Genomic DNA, 17545 nt, shown 5'->3' with positions numbered 1-17545 from the left:
CCGCCTGTCAGTCCAGATTTAGTTTCCGCACTATCCGGCCATTGATTAGTTATTATACACTGTATATGGAATCATTTCGTTTCCACGCTATTTTTCAGCAACTTCTGGATGGATATCGATGCTGCAACTTTGTAGGAACCTTCATTCACAAACCAGTTGCACATATAACCAGCATATCTCCATTTCTTTTTAAAAACAGACTTATTGCCCCTTGTTGTTGTTGTTATTTATAAAACACTGTATATAGAACTATTGCTTTTCTGCGCTCTAGGAATTTCAACGAAATTTAGTTTAATATAAAGAGGAGATGCGCATCTCGAAAAATCTCGACGGGACACTAAAGGATTTGGTCCGACTTGAGGGTACGGTCGCTTATATGGGCTTTCCGGCGGCGACTTTAGATAAACACATAAACAAACAAACAAGATGTGCATATCATCATCATCATCATCATCATCATCAGTATTTCCCGTTTGGCCGTTTAATACAGAGTTATGATCCATAATTTATTATCATTTATTGTTCATAGAAAAGCATTAATTCAACCCTATTCTTCAACAAATCTGCTGAATAATTTAAACAAAACTATGTGGGTACATCTAATACCAAGCGGAGATGTGTATATTGACGGCACTTACCCGAAGTTAAGACCCCTGGTTGCTTAATATTCAGTCAGATAACTTAAGTATTTCATGTCTTCAAATGTTAAATATATCTAATTTTAATTGTGTGGGAACCTTCAATACAAAAAGGGCATGTGCATTATCGCCGTGACCTTGAGTGATATGGGCCCTGATAATTTATGCTTTAACCGACTATTTCCCCGGAGTCTTTATTCGAAATGTATCCTGCAATTGTTTAATTTTCAATCAGTATATGATGCTGTCGGCGGTAAACATTAATTCAGCGAATTTGCTTGCAAGATATTTGAATGACCTCGTGTAATTATAGCTTCGCAAGACCAATCATATTCTACAAGAAATGTTAAGTTTTCTTTAAGTTTATTTATTCAACTTCCTTCATGATTCTCATTTAACCCTTTCCTTTATAGATATTACTGGTAAAATAACTATATGAACCGCGCCATATTGAACCCTAGATGAGCCGTCAGTACTAAAGAACTCTGATATAATATAGGAATAACGCATGTTTCTTTTTTCGTGTTAAAATATCTGTAGAAACCCAAGGGATTAGTTGGTACCCGACCCAACGTATCCCGAGGGTTTCAGCAGTTGTTATGACACGGAACAATCATTCGTTAACGCTATTCTAGCATAAAGCATGCATAAATCTAACACAATCCATACACAATCAAGCAACATCACTGATTTTCCTCGGATTGCACGGGAACGTCAGCGTTGTATGTGACCGTGACGTCATTTCCGTTTTAGTTAAGCAGCGTCCGGGCCACAATGTATTGACGCTGTGCCACGGAAAACGTATATCAAAAAGGTGTTTTAAACAGCGCATGAGCGCTAGAATCTCCTTGTTAAAAGACCCTTTTTGGTCCTGTTAAAACACCCGAAATCATGGTTATAACGGCAGTTTTATGCTAGAATATAAAGTAATGAATAACAACATGGATTCCAAGAAGACTAAAAGCAAACTCACATTGCACAATACTAGCCGCAATTATAATACTGCTAATAAAGTTCACGAATTTTCATTGGTTTAGAGGCGGGATATATTTATAGGTTATTACAGAGGTCTGATGTGCCTTTATTCGATTTTGGCCCACTAAAAGAGCCCGAGGGCTAATACCGATCTTGTAGACCCATATCGCATTAAGGCACACCAGACCTGTTCTATAACCTTTTTATTGCATGTGCTCATTTATGTTTTGGTTTTCATTATAGAATTAAAAAAATCGTTTGAAAACATTGTTCAGCGACAATGTATAATTTATTTTAAAAAGCGAGGGACTTTTGACGTCGTCTAATGACGTTGACGTCATTTCCTCACAAACATTTGTTTTTAATATATTTTGGCGTTATTTAACTGTTTGGAGATTGTTTTTTCAAGTGTTTCTTCAATTTTGCTTTTTTATCAAGATATATTTCAGTTAAACGTATTTTTTCTTATAAAATTGTCAATCTTTCCGCGTTTTTTTAGCAACCCGAAGTGGGAAATCGATATCGGCCCAACCGGAAGTCGGACCGATATCGATATTTGGCGCATCACGTCACCTGACCACAGTCATATTACATGGACAAAACTAATATACGTTTAAATTCACATTTTTTTTCTATTTATAGTGTTTGCCGTTGCGTATTTATAGGTTATTACACAGGTCTAGTGTGTCTGAATGCAATATTGGCCAAGAAGAGGTATTGGCCCGAGGGCTTTAGCGGTCTCGTAGGCCAATATAGAGGATATTACATGAGTGTCTTTTCATATTGAATTTATTAAACGAGTTGGATAAAATAATAAATTGCGAGGCTCTGCCGAGCATTTTATTATTTTATTCATATCACAGGTTAAATTTTGGAGCCGATAAACCGAAAAATTGTTGTTATTTTGCCTTATAAACGCGGTAAAATCAAGCGACGTCCGCTAACGTTAAATGACGTCGACGTCAAAACGATATTATACTAGTTTATTGCATTTGTTACTATAAATAGTAACAAAATGCTAAGGAAGTGTGCTGATATTGCCCAAAGAGTGCCGATATAAGCATGCATTGAGCAAGTGTGCCAGATATCGGCACACTTGCTAGTGTGCCAAAAATCCATATCATGACGTCACGTCCGGTTGACGTAAACAAGTTTTGACGTTGGAGCGCTCAAGATATAACTTATAGTTAACTTATCAGCATAACACGCAACAGGATAGATAAAGATTAAATTTCTGCACATTTTTATATGATTTTATAGAAATTTAATGAGCAGATATTTAAAATACAAATGTTTGTGGCGAACGGAAAATGTGAAGAAAATAGACACGATTTGTTAGAAAACAGTATGGAGATAAAACATTAAACTTTGTTTAGAAGAATAACATAATTGAGTGTCTACATATGCAATAAAAAGGTTATGATACAGGGCAAGTGTGCCTGAAGGAAGATATCGGCACACTTGGTCCGCATTGGCCCTCGGGCTAAAGCCCTCGGGCCAATACCTAACCAAGTGTGCCGATATCTTCCTTCAGGCACACTTGCCCTGTATAATAACCTCTAAGTAATATGGAAAATATGCAATGGCTTTATTACACTCCCGCGACGTCAAACATGTGATAAATCGCATTTAGGCACACCAGACCTGGGTGCCGTTTTATCAACGGTCGTACGCCCGGTCGTAGCTAAGATTTGGTCGTACGACCGATCTTACGTCTACGTCGCGTTTTATCAACAAGGTCGTAGCTAAGACGTCGTAGATTTACGTCGTAACTTTAAGGCTGCTTCAGACCAGTCGTAAGTAGGCTTAAGATCTTAAAAATGGCGGCCATTTTCGCATAATTCCCGACAAAGTCTTTCAAGCAGAAATATTTGAACAATAGAAGTTTACAACTAACGTAAGTTTTTTGCGTACATGTTTATGTTCAGTGCTAAAACTATTTTAACATCCAAGGGACGCAACTATCACTAGTTTAATCTGTTGATAATTTCCATGAAGAAGCTATTGATAGTTGTATTTCTTTTATTATAGTACATCCGACGTATATATGTGTGTTTAATAAAACTCCTATAAAATCTGTAGCCAGATAAGCAAATGATTCTTACAATTTTCTATATACTGTTTCCTACATTTCGTTTCGAAATATTTTAGTACAGAAATTTCGGACAGTGCAGATTTCGGACAGAACATATATAAATAATAATAAATATGTGACGCGCTCAGCGATTTTTTGCCCAATTGAGTTTTTAATTATTGTGAGAAAAACGCTGGCAAAGGCACGCGAGTTTTCATGTTTTAATTTTTAGGGTTTCCTTTCAAAACAGAGTTTTTTTTAAAAATAAACTTGAAAAAAATCAAAAATACTTTTTGATCAGCCCCTTCTCAGCCTCCGCACGATAAACATGTATTGGTTTCCCAAAAATCTATATTTAGACTAAATGCACTGTGTAAACTCAGGAGTCAGGTCAGCGAGTAAACACATGTTGATTCTCTACAGTACCGTTTACAGTACGTCACTACATATTTGGAGGTTTAAATAAATATTAAGGTAAGTGCTGCTGCACATTTTATTATTTATGCTATTTTTTTTCATTACTTTGTCTGATATGTTGAATATCATCGTATTTTTACTATTTAGTATTAATTAACAAGACCATGTCTACTGTACTTGAACTGGTTTATAAATAAAAAAAACATGGCAGGCATCTAGGTCAGGTCATGACAGACAATGTTTATTGCACTCGATTTGTATTTGTCACGGTATTTATAGAAATTTATTGTTATTTTTTTTTCTAAATTATACATTGATTACATTATTAAAATAAATTAAAGTCCAGGCTGAAATGAAAATATTAAACAGGTGATAAAACAAAACATTTCTGTTATAATATTTTTCCACATCACTGCCACTGGGATAAAAATGCAACTGGACATATAACGTTTTTTTCAAAACGGCTTATATTAAGTTCTTTTGATATATATGATCAGTACTAGTCTAGTACATGTGCTGGGATTGACAAATATGCATTTTATTTGGATTTTAAAGGCGTTTTGAGCTCCAAACCCCAAGTGTCTGTGACAATACAGGTGAAAAAGGAAAAGCATAACATTTTGGAAGCCAAAATCAAGGAGAAATGACTCCTAGTCCTAAACTTCTATTAACAGAAGCCCTGCTACCAGGGTATTTCTATCATTTATGAGCCAGTAGTTTTTTGCTGATGAAATATTTTGTGTTGTAATTTTAGGTCAGCCAACATACATTAAAGAATGTAAAGTAGATAATACCCAGCATGTTGGAGACATATTCTTCAAGACCACAAGGAAATGTACTGGTAAATGTTTTGATACTGGTTCTAATGATCAAATGATTTACTATAGATGATTGTAATCATTGTATACATATATAAATAATAATCATGAACTGACCATTCTCAACACTTTTTATCTAATAATGATAATGATAAATTTCCTGAATTGCAGTTGGTTGAAAGCAATGTAACTTTTTTTGCAATTTAGCATTTTATATAATTATGATGTCTGATAAGATGTTAAAAATTTTGTTTTAAAATTAAATAACTATGTACAGTAACAGGAACTACATTTTTAAGTTTATATTTAGAAATAATGTTTTATTGTTTTATGCAAATACTGTCTGAGTGTCATTAATGTATTGAAACTAATGTTAAGCTCTTAAAAAAGTACATACAGTATAAATTTTGTACATAATTTTCAGAACACATAGATAGTTCACCTATTTGCTGATGAATATACTAAACTATTGCTGGAAATGAGGCAGTATGTGTGACATCTATGCCCTATTGAGCACCAGGGTTATGGAGTAAAAAAGACAATAACTTAGTATCAACTGCACAGTACTGGTTAAGATAAAAAGCAATTCAATTGGGTAAGCATTAATAAATGTATTTATTATATACTTACAATTGAAATATTGAGAAATATTGATGAAATAAAATGCGTATTTTCATTTTCGTATTTTCACCTTAAAAATTTATTTTTCACTGTAGTGAAACATATTTTCCGTATTTTCACTGGTTTCTTGACGGACTACTTTCTTTTAAATTCCGCCATTACACAAAATTTAAGGGAAAGTCATTCAAATTTTAATGTTAAAAAAAAGAAAAATGTTTATAATAAACAGAAAGTTCAAGTTTTTTCTATAAATACATGATTTATTTTCATCTTGTGGCATGAAAATTACCATATTTCACTCGTGGCTACCGCCACTCATGAAATATTTAGTTTCATACCACTCGATGAAAAAAAATCATGTATTTATAGACAAACCTTGAATATCCTCTATATACATGTATCTATATGCAGTATTCCATATTAAATTCTTCATTTAGTGAAATAAATAGTGAAGTGACATCACCACAATACATGCATATAATGTAGATTCAGATTATTTTAGTCATGTTCAAGATGAATGTAACTGCTACATGATTGTGTACACATGATATATATACTGTAATATTATATATTACACAAGAACTTACATGAACAAGACCTTTTTGAACCAAATAGCTGTGCAACACTATACAACAATTTACTTGTAGTTGAAGTTCATTTCTGTGGAGTCAAATTATTATATCTACAATATATTGTTTCATTTATACTTATTCAGGTTTTTTGTTATTTCAGGGTGGCATGTGAGGAGTCAATGACTTGTAGAAGACCTATGTTTGACAGTATACCAAAGTGAATTACATTCTCATAGAATTAATGTCTTCAGAAGTATCCCTGAAAAGCTGAAAACTGCAGTGGCAGATGCTACAATATTTTTACTTCATTGTGAAACAAGTTTATGCAAGTTTATGAATCACTATTTTTCTGCTTACAAAAACTGAAGGCATATGAGGAGACATGGTTGTTATTACCCTGTTTGGCTCAAACCCTCAAACTGGGGTTGCAAGACTTCATTCAAGGACAAAAGTGATCTGTCATTTGTGACTTTCCATGTGTTTGCAAAAATCTGTTATTATGATTGTTTTTATTTATTGAAATTATTTCATCATAGAAATATATTATGTATATAAAATGTTATTCATATTATACAATTTAAAATACACTGATCAATAAGAATATGGTTACATGGTCAAAAATATAATCAGGAAAATCAAGTACAAGATCTTTCTATTTTTTGGTTAAATTTCAGAAAGACCTTTGAAATTATTATGAATACAATTATTTTATATGGAATATTTTTTATAAGATGCCATTATTTTAAATCATACAGTTTTTTGTGATTTTTTTTTGTGTGCATATTTTTGTTACCATGGCTACCAAAAATACACTTTTTTGTAATCAGTGCATTAAAATTATCTGTTTTGTATTGGATTTATAATTTATATGCTATCATGCAACAGCTATGTGTTTTAAAGTGGACTTACTTAAGTTATGAAATTAGTAATCATGGAAAAGTTACTGAAATTCTGAGAATTTAATCCTTACATTTATATTTATTATCAGTAACACTTAGGGAAAAGTGAAAAATCCTTTTTTTTCTTTTTCTGAAAAATCTTAATTAGTGTTGTCTTTTAAAATAATATATGCATTAATTTGATGATAAATTAATCATGTTAAATGCAAAAATATTGCATTTGATGATTTTTTTTGATTTTTGTTGCCATGGCAACCGATTATTGAAAACAAATGATAGTTTTTATTTCAAGATATTACATTTATTACACCAAGATGAATGATAACTTTATGTTTTGTTTCTTTTATTGTGTATAACTATGGAATAATTTCTAGTTTTATATACCAATAAAAGTTTAAAATGTTATTTTTTGTTGTTATGGTGATTTCATACAAATTAGAATATTTCATAAAATGTTAAGTATTTAAAAAAAAAAAATTGTTGCCAGCTATTCAGCCGATGTTGTTCTACCACAAACTAGTCATAACCCATTTTCGACCAGATATCACATTTGGGCCAAAACTCGCTGAGCTTGTCACATATAATAATTGTCAATAATAATTGTGTTAATTGTCAAGCTATCAAACAAATTTGATTGTTATAATTAGTTAAGCATGTTCTTTTGTAGACCTTTGCTTAAGATCTTAAAATGGCGACTGTTGAAGGCGCTAGACAAGTACGCCAGAGACGGGCAGCACGATTGTTCAGGACTAGAGCAAGCCTCGACCATTTGAGGGATAGTGAGATTCTGTCTCGCTATCGTCTCACAAGAGAAGGTATTAATAGATTGGTAAATATCTTGAGAGGAAATTTAGAGAAGGATACAAATAGATCACACTCCATACCTATTTTGACGCAGGTAAGTTGTTCTTGTACAAATAGTGTAATCGTGTACTTGATCAAGTTACTAGTACAGTGTAAAATGTATTTTTAGAACCAAGGGATGTGACTTAATTTAGGAGGTTTTATTGGTTTTTTTCCTGATGAAGTGAAGTCACATGCTTGTAAAAACAGATATAAACTGCTATTTTTTTGGCAAGACAAAACAAAACTATTAAATAATCTGACTGGGGTTTCCCCCATCATACCATGGGATATCATACCGGTACATGTATTTCTATAAATACTAGGCTGCTGCAGTTGAAACACGGTATTCATTCACTCATCAGGCATATAATGTACATTAAATGATAACAAAAATTAAACATAATTATCAACGTTGTTCAAAGAATGTGACAAAATACAAAGAATAGCAACAAAGAAAAAAAAAGAACAGTACACACACCTCCACATGGGTTTAACTAATGTATACAGACATGAATTATTATTTTTATTCAACATAATTAATATATTCAACATACATGTACCGGTAGATTCTTGGACTTTAAAAATACCAAGTACACTGTAGTTTGTACATTGAATGACAGAATTTGTGATGTTGAAATAAACTGCTTGGTAAAATTTAAATAGATAATATATAATTAGAAAAAGTATAACAATTAATTTAGGTTATCATGTACACAATTTTGTGTTGTTCTATTATTGCCTGTAAAGAGTTCCCAAGTGATTTTAGCTAAGCTGCTTTTAAAGTTACTACCTAAATAAATAATATACATGTATCTTTTTAAGGTACTTATTGGTTTGCGTTACCTGGCAAAAGGAGATTTGCTGTCTGAGGTTTCAGACCTACATGGTGTAAGCAGGTTAGTGAAACATAAATAGAGGATATTCAAGTTTCTTCTATAAATACAGGATTTATTTTCATCGAGTGGTATGAAAATAAATATTTCAAGAGTCACAGGCAGTAGCCTTGAGTGAAACACCACAAGATGAAAATAAATCTTGTTTTGATGGGAAAAACTTTAATTTCTGTTATTATAAACTTTTTCTCTTTTTAAAAAAAATCAAAATGAAATGGTTTCATATCATTTAAACTGATTAATGCAAACACTCGAATTGCAGTCATTTACAAAAAGGCTACAAATGCACACAAAAAAGCTTTTTAATTTGCTGAGGCATGTCTTTAATATCAAAACTTCAATTTTTGTTTAAGGTAACTTATTAATAAATAATCAAATAGTTTCAAATATGTCCTAAATGTGTAGTCAACACCATTTAACAAAATTTATTGTGTATGACATATGTTCCTATTTTGTAAATGCTTCCTTCAAATTCAACCAACTACATTTTAGATCCAGTGCTTGCCATATTATTGACAAATTTGTGGAAGCTGTTAATGACAGACTTGACAATATAAGGTAAGATGTTATAAAGATATGTACTGAAAAAAGTAACAGATGTCATATTATTCTTACATTTCTTAATGCCAGTAACTTACTTGTTAATAGAACTATAATAATATGATCCATAAATATTAGTATGCTGAAACTTATAAGTGATTATCATGGATAATAGTACTAGTACAAAATCTATGGTTGTAGATGTCACAGGGGAATTGGTCTCAGAATTAATCAAAAATTAAGAATAGATAAAAATAAAGGTCAGCTCACAGTTCAATGAAATATTTTAAATTTCTTTAAATTGTGAATTTGTTATCATTAACTCTTAAAATACCATAAGTTGATAAAATGCTGAAATATGAAAACATATCATTTGATTGTATGACATGCAGAACAAAAATACAATACTTCTATTTATTTATTTCTGCTTTAAAAACTATTGTGAGAATATTATTTCTTCTTTGTAACTGCATATTTAATTTTTTAATTCCTTGGTTGGGTTATAGCATTCTAATTTGATTGGATGCAGTAACAACCTTCTTTGTTGATAAAAGGGCACCATGAGTTCAAGCTTTCAAGGTTTATATGTGTATATGTAATTTCTTATGTTATATAAATTAAGGTTTCCAAGTGGCAGAGACCTAATTGATGTGAAGCAGGGTTTTTATCAAAAATGTAAAATACCCAATACTGTTGGAGCCATTGATGGTACTCTAATACCAATTGTCACGCCTTCTGAAAATGAGGAAGTATATGTATGTAGAAAGGGCTTTCATGGAATCAATGTACAGGCCACTGTTGACCATAAGGCAAGGTAAGATGGTATAATAATATTTGAAAATTTAAATGTTTTTAAAAACATCTACTGTCTTATATTTTGTCATTTGACAGATACTTTTAACATCATCTTCCTGTTATTGAAGCTTAATATAAATGCTAGATTAATTATTCTGAAAAAAAAAACATTTTCAAAAAAATCACAAAAAAATCAACAAAAAAAAACCCCAAACAAACAAACAATTCTGCCTTAGTTTAATATTGCAAAATCAGTCATTAATCACATATAACAAGTACATTATTATTTGAATATTGAATTCTTTTACATTTCTTTAAATCTCAGTTCATTTTTCTTAAGTTTGCTTAATTTTTGGCACATCTGGTGGCATGCATCTTTAAACTTGGAAAAATAATTTCAGATTCACAGACATGGTTTCAAAATGGCCAGGATCAACCCATGATTCTTCTATATTTGAAAACAGTTCCCTTAAAGTAAGTGGTAACAATGTGTTTATTTTAATAAGTAAGCTATTGTTGTTCATGCAATAAAAAATTACAAGCATTTTGTTCAGTTAAATAATGTTTCACACATGGGTAGTAAGACAAATACTATGTGTGTTAGGTTTGACAGTTTAACCTTTAAATTTATACTCTTTCAGAATATTTTCTTTTATCTGAAACATGAATCCTTACACACTTAAAAATAATCTTGGTTTAACTTTTGTCATTTATAAATGCATTGTTATTGATCACTTTGATAAACCAGCCTTTATGATTAAAGTACTTTGCATTTGTAACCTTGCATTAATCTACGAAAAAAGCACCTCAAAATTAATATCCATTATGTAAATATGAAACTAATTATCTTTAACTTCATAGGTTCACTTAGAAAGGAATCAGATTGGCCACCTACTTGGGGATTCTGGATATGCTTTGAAGAAGCACTTGTTAACACCGTTATTAAATCCTTCCAATCAAATGGAATCAGATTACAATAAAGCTCATTCTAGTGGTAGAATGGTTGTAGAGAGAGCTTTTGGGATGTTGAAGTCAAGATTCAGGTTTGTATAATTTAACAGAAATATAAACAGGGTTGATGAAGTAGATTAGCTGTGAAAGTTATAGACAAAGCTGTGAAAGATATAGACACGTATAGCTCACTTATAAAGTTACAGACACTTATAGCTGTGTAAATTATATACACTAATAACTGTGTAAGTTTTAGACACTTATAGCTCAACACTAATAACTGTGTAAGTTTTAGACACTTATAGCTCACTTATAAAGTAATAGACACTTATAGCCGTGTAAGTTATAGACACTTACAGTTGTGTAAGTTTTAGGTACATGTACTTATAGCTGTGTCAGCTGTAGACACTTATAGCTGTGTAAGTTTTAGACACTTTCATCAAAGTTATCACTTACATTATCTATTAAACTGGCTCTCATCCATGAATTTTGAAAATATGTCAAAAATATTTATAGGCAAAATTGTAATCATTTTAACTTAAGTTTTAATGAGAAACTTGCTAGGATTAGTAGAAAAAATCATTGAAGTTTCAGCAAAGAACTTTATTTGTAATTTTAGGTGTCTGCACAGAACAGGTGGGGTTCTATACAAGAAGCCATGGAAGTGTTGCAAAATTGTATTGGCATGTGCCAGGTTACATAATTTGTGCATGGAAAATAACATTCCATTGCCAGAAAACCAGATTGTTTTTGAACAAGATGAAGAAACATTGGCAGGCAGTCCAGATTCAAATGCTGTAGAATACCGCCAGCAAATCATTAATCTTTTCAATTAGATTGTTATCCCCCTCATTAAAATCAGTGGGATAAATACTTGACTGTGGTTAATTTAGTGTTACCTGCTTCTAAGTAGACACATGTGAACACTGATCATTCTTGTTTTTTACTGTTGGTCTTTAAGAACTGTTATTGAATGCTTTTAAAGGTAACACACATTGGCAGTATATTGTCCTTATCAACATGTATTTATAATTTGTTATACTGGTATGTTTGTTTTACAGAAAATATAATATATAAAATTAATTAACAGTTAACAACACATGCATGTGTCTTCTTATTTTATTCTCTGATTTAAATTGAATTACAAGTCTTGGTACATAAAAACAACTGCCATCTGGTAATGGTGTCATCCATTTGATTGATATCCATCATCTGAAGAAAAAGAAGCCAGAAGAATTATAATGTGATCAAAATGCCAAATTATTGCTGTAATACAGAAGAGCAATTTTAGGGAATCAACACAGTCTCTTTCATAAATTAAAAAAAGTTTCAGATTTATATAAAAAGTCTTGATAGCAATGTAATTTATTGATGAGATGTTCTAATTTTCTAGAGGTATACCACTTACTTAATTTTAGACAGGATCTTTCTATTTGAAAAGCACTGATTAAGATGTGAATTTTTATATTCATATGTGAAATAAGGGCATGATTGTATAAACAATCATCACTTTATTAAGTAGAAAAACAAACAAAAAACAAACAGCTAGATTTAATAGTAATAACAAGTAATTGATACAGATGAATAATAAGAAAACATACTGCTCTGTCAAAATGTCCAGCAAGCTTGAAATATTATCCTGTGATAATTTTTTAGTTGCTGCTATGAAAAACGCTTCCTGTGCAGTGAGGGTTTTTAACTTCTGACTAACTACCTTCTTTTGTTCCCTGCATAGCGAAGCATTTTCTAAATAAAAGTCCATCTGAGCTGCTTCTAACTCACTTAATGACCTGATAAAATACATGTCACAGATTTAATTTCAATATATTTGCAACATTCTATGCAGCTGTTTTGTTAAAAATTGAAAAAAGTTGTTTAGAAACATAAGAGACAACATGATTACAAGAATACTGTGGATTTATTCAAGAATTGAAGTTATCCAGCTATGTTATAGAACATCAATGACTGCAAATTTGCCCATTACATCTATATACTGTGATATGTTGATTTTAACAGCACATGCAGATATTAAGATGTAACTGGGCATCATTGTTAATATTTTAAATGTAAGGAACTGTCCATATTAGATGAATATATGATTAAGAGGGTAAATCTTTTGATATTTTTATCTTTCAATGAAATCATCATGAGATGGGTGTAGAAATACTTCTTATACCTTTTTCTCTTTTTACTTTCTACTAATCTGTCTATATTCTGCTCTGTTTGCATTGGATTGATTTCAACCTACAACATTTGAAGACCTTTTCAAATAGTATAAGTTTTTCTTTTCATTGCACATCAAATCTGTTGCTTCTTTTTTCAATGTTAACAATGATAATTATAGTAGTTATTGAGAATGTAACTAGTAATAATAGAGGTATTTAAACAAGGTTTCAATACAATTTTAGTATGTTAATTACCTGAACATTAACATTATCTTCATGGACAAGCACTACCTCCTCTCTTCCAACATTTAATACAGTCTCTACACTTCCACCAGAACTACTACCAGCTTCCCCTAAATACACAACATGTCAACTACTTTCATTTTAAATGCAGAGAACAGTGCTTTTCTTGGTTGAAATGTTTTATTTAAGTTTTATTTAATTTGTAAATAGAAATAAGGATATATATTATGGAGGCAACTGGCAATTTAAGAATTGTATGCACATGGTTTGATTATTATAAATATTAAATTTACCCTTTTAAATTTCATCATTATTAATGATTTTAAACAATTTACTATTTTTGTTCTTTCAACAAATTCTTTACCTTTCTCATTTCTTTGAAAAATATCTTCTCCGCCTGCTATTCCATGCAAAACATCATCAGGTATTATTGTTATTATCTGTAATGAAGGCTGGTGGTTATAGATATGACATAGATAAAAGAAATTCATATGTTTTGCTGATATCATGAAGTGTCAAATGTCTGCCATATAATTATATGCTCATTATCTTATGATGTTAACTGAAGAATATCCAATGAAACAATTAACCATCCCTTAAGCAGGTATCTGCTGTAAAGTACACTTCAATATTATCAGTCAGTATAAATTACATGTACAGACAATTTATTCAATTTCATAGTTTTATACAGGCCTTTTAAAGATGTCATCAATTTACAAAAAGTATTTTCTGACTGACAGAATTTAGAGTAGTAAAACAGAATTGTTTGTGTTTAGATAGATTTTTTTATAGCTTTGTGTTCTACCTTCTCTTCCCATTCCCTTAAGGAATTACTTGTCTCTCCTCCCCCAGTTCTTGAAATGTCCCTCCTCCTCATTTGTTCCTTCTTTTTAGTCTGGCTCTACATGGAAAAACAACAGCAAAATTAACAATACATTTGGATTTATATCCAAGAATTACAAAACCTTTAAAGTAAAGATGGATGCAATCATTTTTCATGTTTTTATTTGTACTCCAAATAAAGTGTAAAATAACATGTATAATTATCTACTACAGATTGTAAGTTATTTGTATCTCAACATTTTTTTGCAGTAATTAAACACTTGCTATTTTGATTCATAATAAATACAAATTGTAATATTGAAAAAAATAAATAACAAAACCTTTAAATCTTTCCATTTCTTCACCACCTCCTCCACTGACCTTCCACACCCTCCTATGCTATTTATTCTGAATAATAATAATAATAATTAAGACTTTATTCAAGCATGCAGTGTTAAAATAATTTTGGACATAAATCAAGACCACCAGTAGATAGTATAAAATTTCAGTCATTTAATTATTATGCTAAAATAAACAGTATGCAGGGATTCTTTTCTGCTTATCTTATAGCCATAACTGGGTCATATTCCCAATTGAAAATAGTATATTATTTTCCCAATCCACTGGAAAAAATTCCCCATTGAAAGTTACAAAATAAAAATATTGAATAAAAATTCTAAAATCTATGCAAATAAGGGCTTCTTCACTGTATATCTATTACTGTTTCAATCTTTGAAGATACCATCATAGTAATTGTTTGCACAATTTAATCACTGCAAAATTTCTGTCATGCATTTTTCTCAATTTTTAACAAAACACCGTTGAAATTCCCAATTCCATGGTATGAGTCGTGTTCCCAAAATCTTGGAAAAAATCCCTGGTATGCAATCTACATGTGTATATAGTTGTAATATCATGATGTATAGGGCATATACATGGTTTAACCTACTTGGACATGAGTATTTATAATGATCAAATTAACTTAATGCAGAGATGCTTCAGGGGATTATTTAAAAAAAAATATATATATACCTCTCACAAAGATTTCTCCAAAAAACCGTCTTGTCGTTTTCAGACACAAGACCGTGTTTTCCAGTTATAAGTTTTACATTGTCTGTACATTCCGAGACCAAACAAATGATCTCGGAATCGGCCCAGTTTGCCTTACGTGTTTTTGTTTTTGTGTCAGCCATATTGTCAGACGACTTTGACATTCGCGCGGGAAATCACGTGACTTTATGCAGTCATGTTGACATTGACAGGTGCGCGGGAAATCACGTGACCCGGAAACGTACTTTCGACTGTATGGTTACTGTTTAATGTGTTTATACGGTCGTACGACCGAAAATGGTCTTAGCTGCGACTGAGGGCGTACGACCGTGTTCATAAAACGGTCATGAGGAAATCGTAAGCTCGGTCGTAAGTATCGGTCGTAAGATAAGATCGCAGTTACGACCGTCTTTGTTGATAAAACGGCACCCTGTTCTATAACCTTTTTATTGCTAATTTATGTTTTGCTTTTCATTTTCAATATAGGGATAACGCATGTTTTTTCGTGTTATAACATCCAAATACGAGACACATAATACCGAGTTTCATGTGAATATCTTTAGATACTAGTTACAGAAAAAACTCAACACAGAGGTTAATAATTGGAAAAATTGGGTAATGTTATGGGTATTGGTATGTTAGCTAACATTTTCATCCCGAACACATGTGTTAATATCTTTTGTGGTTGTACTAGTTACAAGAAAAACTAAACGCAGAACAAGGGAAATAATTCAGTCAAAATGGAAGATTATGAATCTTGGTGTGTGACTTCAAGTCAATATCTTCTGTTGTTGTAGAGATAAAAGTTACACGCAAAAACTAAACACTGACTTTCTAAGTCGAAAAAGAGACACTATTCAGTCAAAATACATGACAGAGTTATGGAACTTGGGATGTGACCTTTCACGTTCACCTCATACACATATGTGAAGTTTTAAGTGAACAGCTTCAGTTGTGGAGAAACAAGTGAAACGAAAATAAATCTGAACATTCCGTTTAGCTTATATTAACGACAATGAGTAGGTAAGCTCTCCTTTTCTTGGAAAAGTCGAACTAAAATACTTTTGTTTGAAACGGAACATCGTAAAAATAGAATGAATACTAAAACAGCTTCACTCGCTCCTTATATAGGTTTTTTCTGTCTTGGCTTACTAGTAGTTCTAGCTTCCCGCGTGATCAACCAACACATTAAAACCAAGGTGCAGTATATGAAAAGACTGAATATCATTAATAGATTTTGTTCAATAGAAAGCGGCCAACTTTTTATCCCTTCTTTATGGACTTCACGACACAACTCCCCGTCATTATTCCATACATTAAAGTGTCTCAAAATTGCGTACTGCATCTATTTCCGAAATTTATTTTAACATGTTTGACATCAAAATTAATAAAGTTCGATTTTCCACCTTTGCATACATGAGCTTCAATTTATCTTCGGTTATAGTCATGTTTTTACTAATTTGTGAAAAGTGCGTAATATTTTAAATCGGCCATTTTTGTGAGGATCTAATTCTAACATTTATTAAGAAAATAAAACAAAATAAAACTGGCATTTATTTTACTTCAGCAATATTTCAAAAGTAAATCATTATTGAGTCATGTCCAGCGAAAGTCAACAAAGTTTGGTTTTTGCGTGGCACGACACAATTATATGTTCTAGATAACTATAGAAAAACAAAAAAATATGTCCGTGTATCTCAATAAAGTTATAACCACGATTGTCCTTATGATATTCCGTGTATCACATATTGAAAAATAAACTTGTGACATTTGTGATTCGCCTGTTTAAAAATTCTCAATTTTGCTTGTGACGTTTGTGATTGGCATTTTTACCCGATTTTGGTCAATCACATTCGTCACAAAAGTCATTTGTGACGAATGTGATCACATTCGTCACAAATTCATAAAAACTTGTGACGAATGTGATTTGTGACACATGTGGCCTAACAAAGCAGATATCAATCAGAAAGGAAAACATCACGCTTTAAAAGTAAATTATCTATACTTTCTTGCTCGAAATCGTTTAATTTTTCGATGTTGAACTGTTCACGTCGTCTATGGTTGTCGCAATATTGTCTGTAATACCAAACGTCGTACAGAACGAGCGTTTTGATTGGTTTTAATCGCCTCATGAAATCGTGAGGCAGCAAATGAAATAGCTGCGTTTGACACATCTCTAATCGACTGAATATCGGCAAAAAATCCCACGGCTGATAAATGTTAATG

At 31.6% G+C, this 17545-nt stretch overlaps 2 protein-coding genes across 3 annotated transcripts; one reads left to right on the top strand and one right to left on the bottom strand.

Moving 5' to 3' along the window:
• The first annotated feature begins 3259 nt into the window (after window positions 1–3259).
• LOC132748978 (putative nuclease HARBI1) lies at window positions 3260–11876 on the top strand. Of its 2 annotated transcripts, XM_060738643.1 has the most exons (10): window positions 3542–4161; window positions 4859–4945; window positions 5347–5517; window positions 6276–7912; window positions 8683–8756; window positions 9246–9311; window positions 9916–10107; window positions 10490–10562; window positions 10950–11131; window positions 11659–11876. In XM_060738643.1, the coding sequence occupies exons 4-10, from the start codon at window positions 7703–7705 to the stop codon at window positions 11873–11875; spliced, it is 1014 nt and encodes a 337-aa protein (XP_060594626.1). In that variant the 5' UTR covers window positions 3542–4161; window positions 4859–4945; window positions 5347–5517; window positions 6276–7702; the 3' UTR covers window position 11876. The 2 variants fall into 2 exon arrangements, with proteins under 2 accessions (XP_060594627.1, XP_060594626.1); XM_060738644.1 differs by lacking the exons at window positions 3542–4161; window positions 4859–4945; window positions 5347–5517 and adding an exon at window positions 3260–3510 and having other exon boundaries at window positions 7682–7912.
• A 1338-nt stretch (window positions 11877–13214) lies between these two features.
• Window positions 13215–15563, bottom strand: LOC132748977 (uncharacterized). Its single transcript, XM_060738642.1, has 5 exons — window positions 15302–15563; window positions 14611–14677; window positions 14253–14348; window positions 13812–13887; window positions 13215–13557 (listed from the first exon to the last, which is right to left on the bottom strand). The coding sequence occupies exons 1-5, from the start codon at window positions 15481–15483 to the stop codon at window positions 13433–13435; spliced, it is 546 nt and encodes a 181-aa protein (XP_060594625.1). The 5' UTR covers window positions 15484–15563; the 3' UTR covers window positions 13215–13432.
• Window positions 15564–17545: the final 1982 nt, after the last annotated feature.

The sequence above is a fragment of the Ruditapes philippinarum genome, unplaced genomic scaffold, assembly GCF_026571515.1.
Source record: "Ruditapes philippinarum isolate M1 unplaced genomic scaffold, ASM2657151v2 ctg14721_1_1_1_1, whole genome shotgun sequence".
NCBI classification, from domain to species: Eukaryota; Metazoa; Mollusca; class Bivalvia; order Venerida; family Veneridae; genus Ruditapes; species Ruditapes philippinarum.
This window is presented reverse-complemented; position numbering and strand designations above follow the sequence as displayed.

What these genes read in the sequence shown, in the direction of transcription:
- LOC132748978 (XM_060738644.1), top strand. Translation starts at nt 7,703, where the DNA reads ATGGCGACTGTTGAAGGCGCTAGACAAGTACGCCAGAGACGGGCAGCA. An exon ending in GACCTACATGGTGTAAGCAG is followed by an intron (nt 8,757 to 9,245) that starts GTTAGTGAAACA and finishes ACTACATTTTAG; the next exon opens with ATCCAGTGCTTGCCATATTA. An exon ending in TTGAAAACAGTTCCCTTAAA is followed by an intron (nt 10,563 to 10,949) that starts GTAAGTGGTAAC and finishes TTAACTTCATAG; the next exon opens with GTTCACTTAGAAAGGAATCA.
- LOC132748977 (XM_060738642.1), bottom strand. Translation starts at nt 15,483, where the DNA reads ATGTCAAAGTCGTCTGACAATATGGCTGACACAAAAACAAAAACACGT. An exon ending in AGAAATGGAAAGATTTAAAG is followed by an intron (nt 14,349 to 14,610) that starts GTTTTGTTATTT and finishes TTTTCCATGTAG; the next exon opens with AGCCAGACTAAAAAGAAGGA. An exon ending in TAAGGGAATGGGAAGAGAAG is followed by an intron (nt 13,888 to 14,252) that starts GTAGAACACAAA and finishes CCTTCATTACAG; the next exon opens with ATAATAACAATAATACCTGA.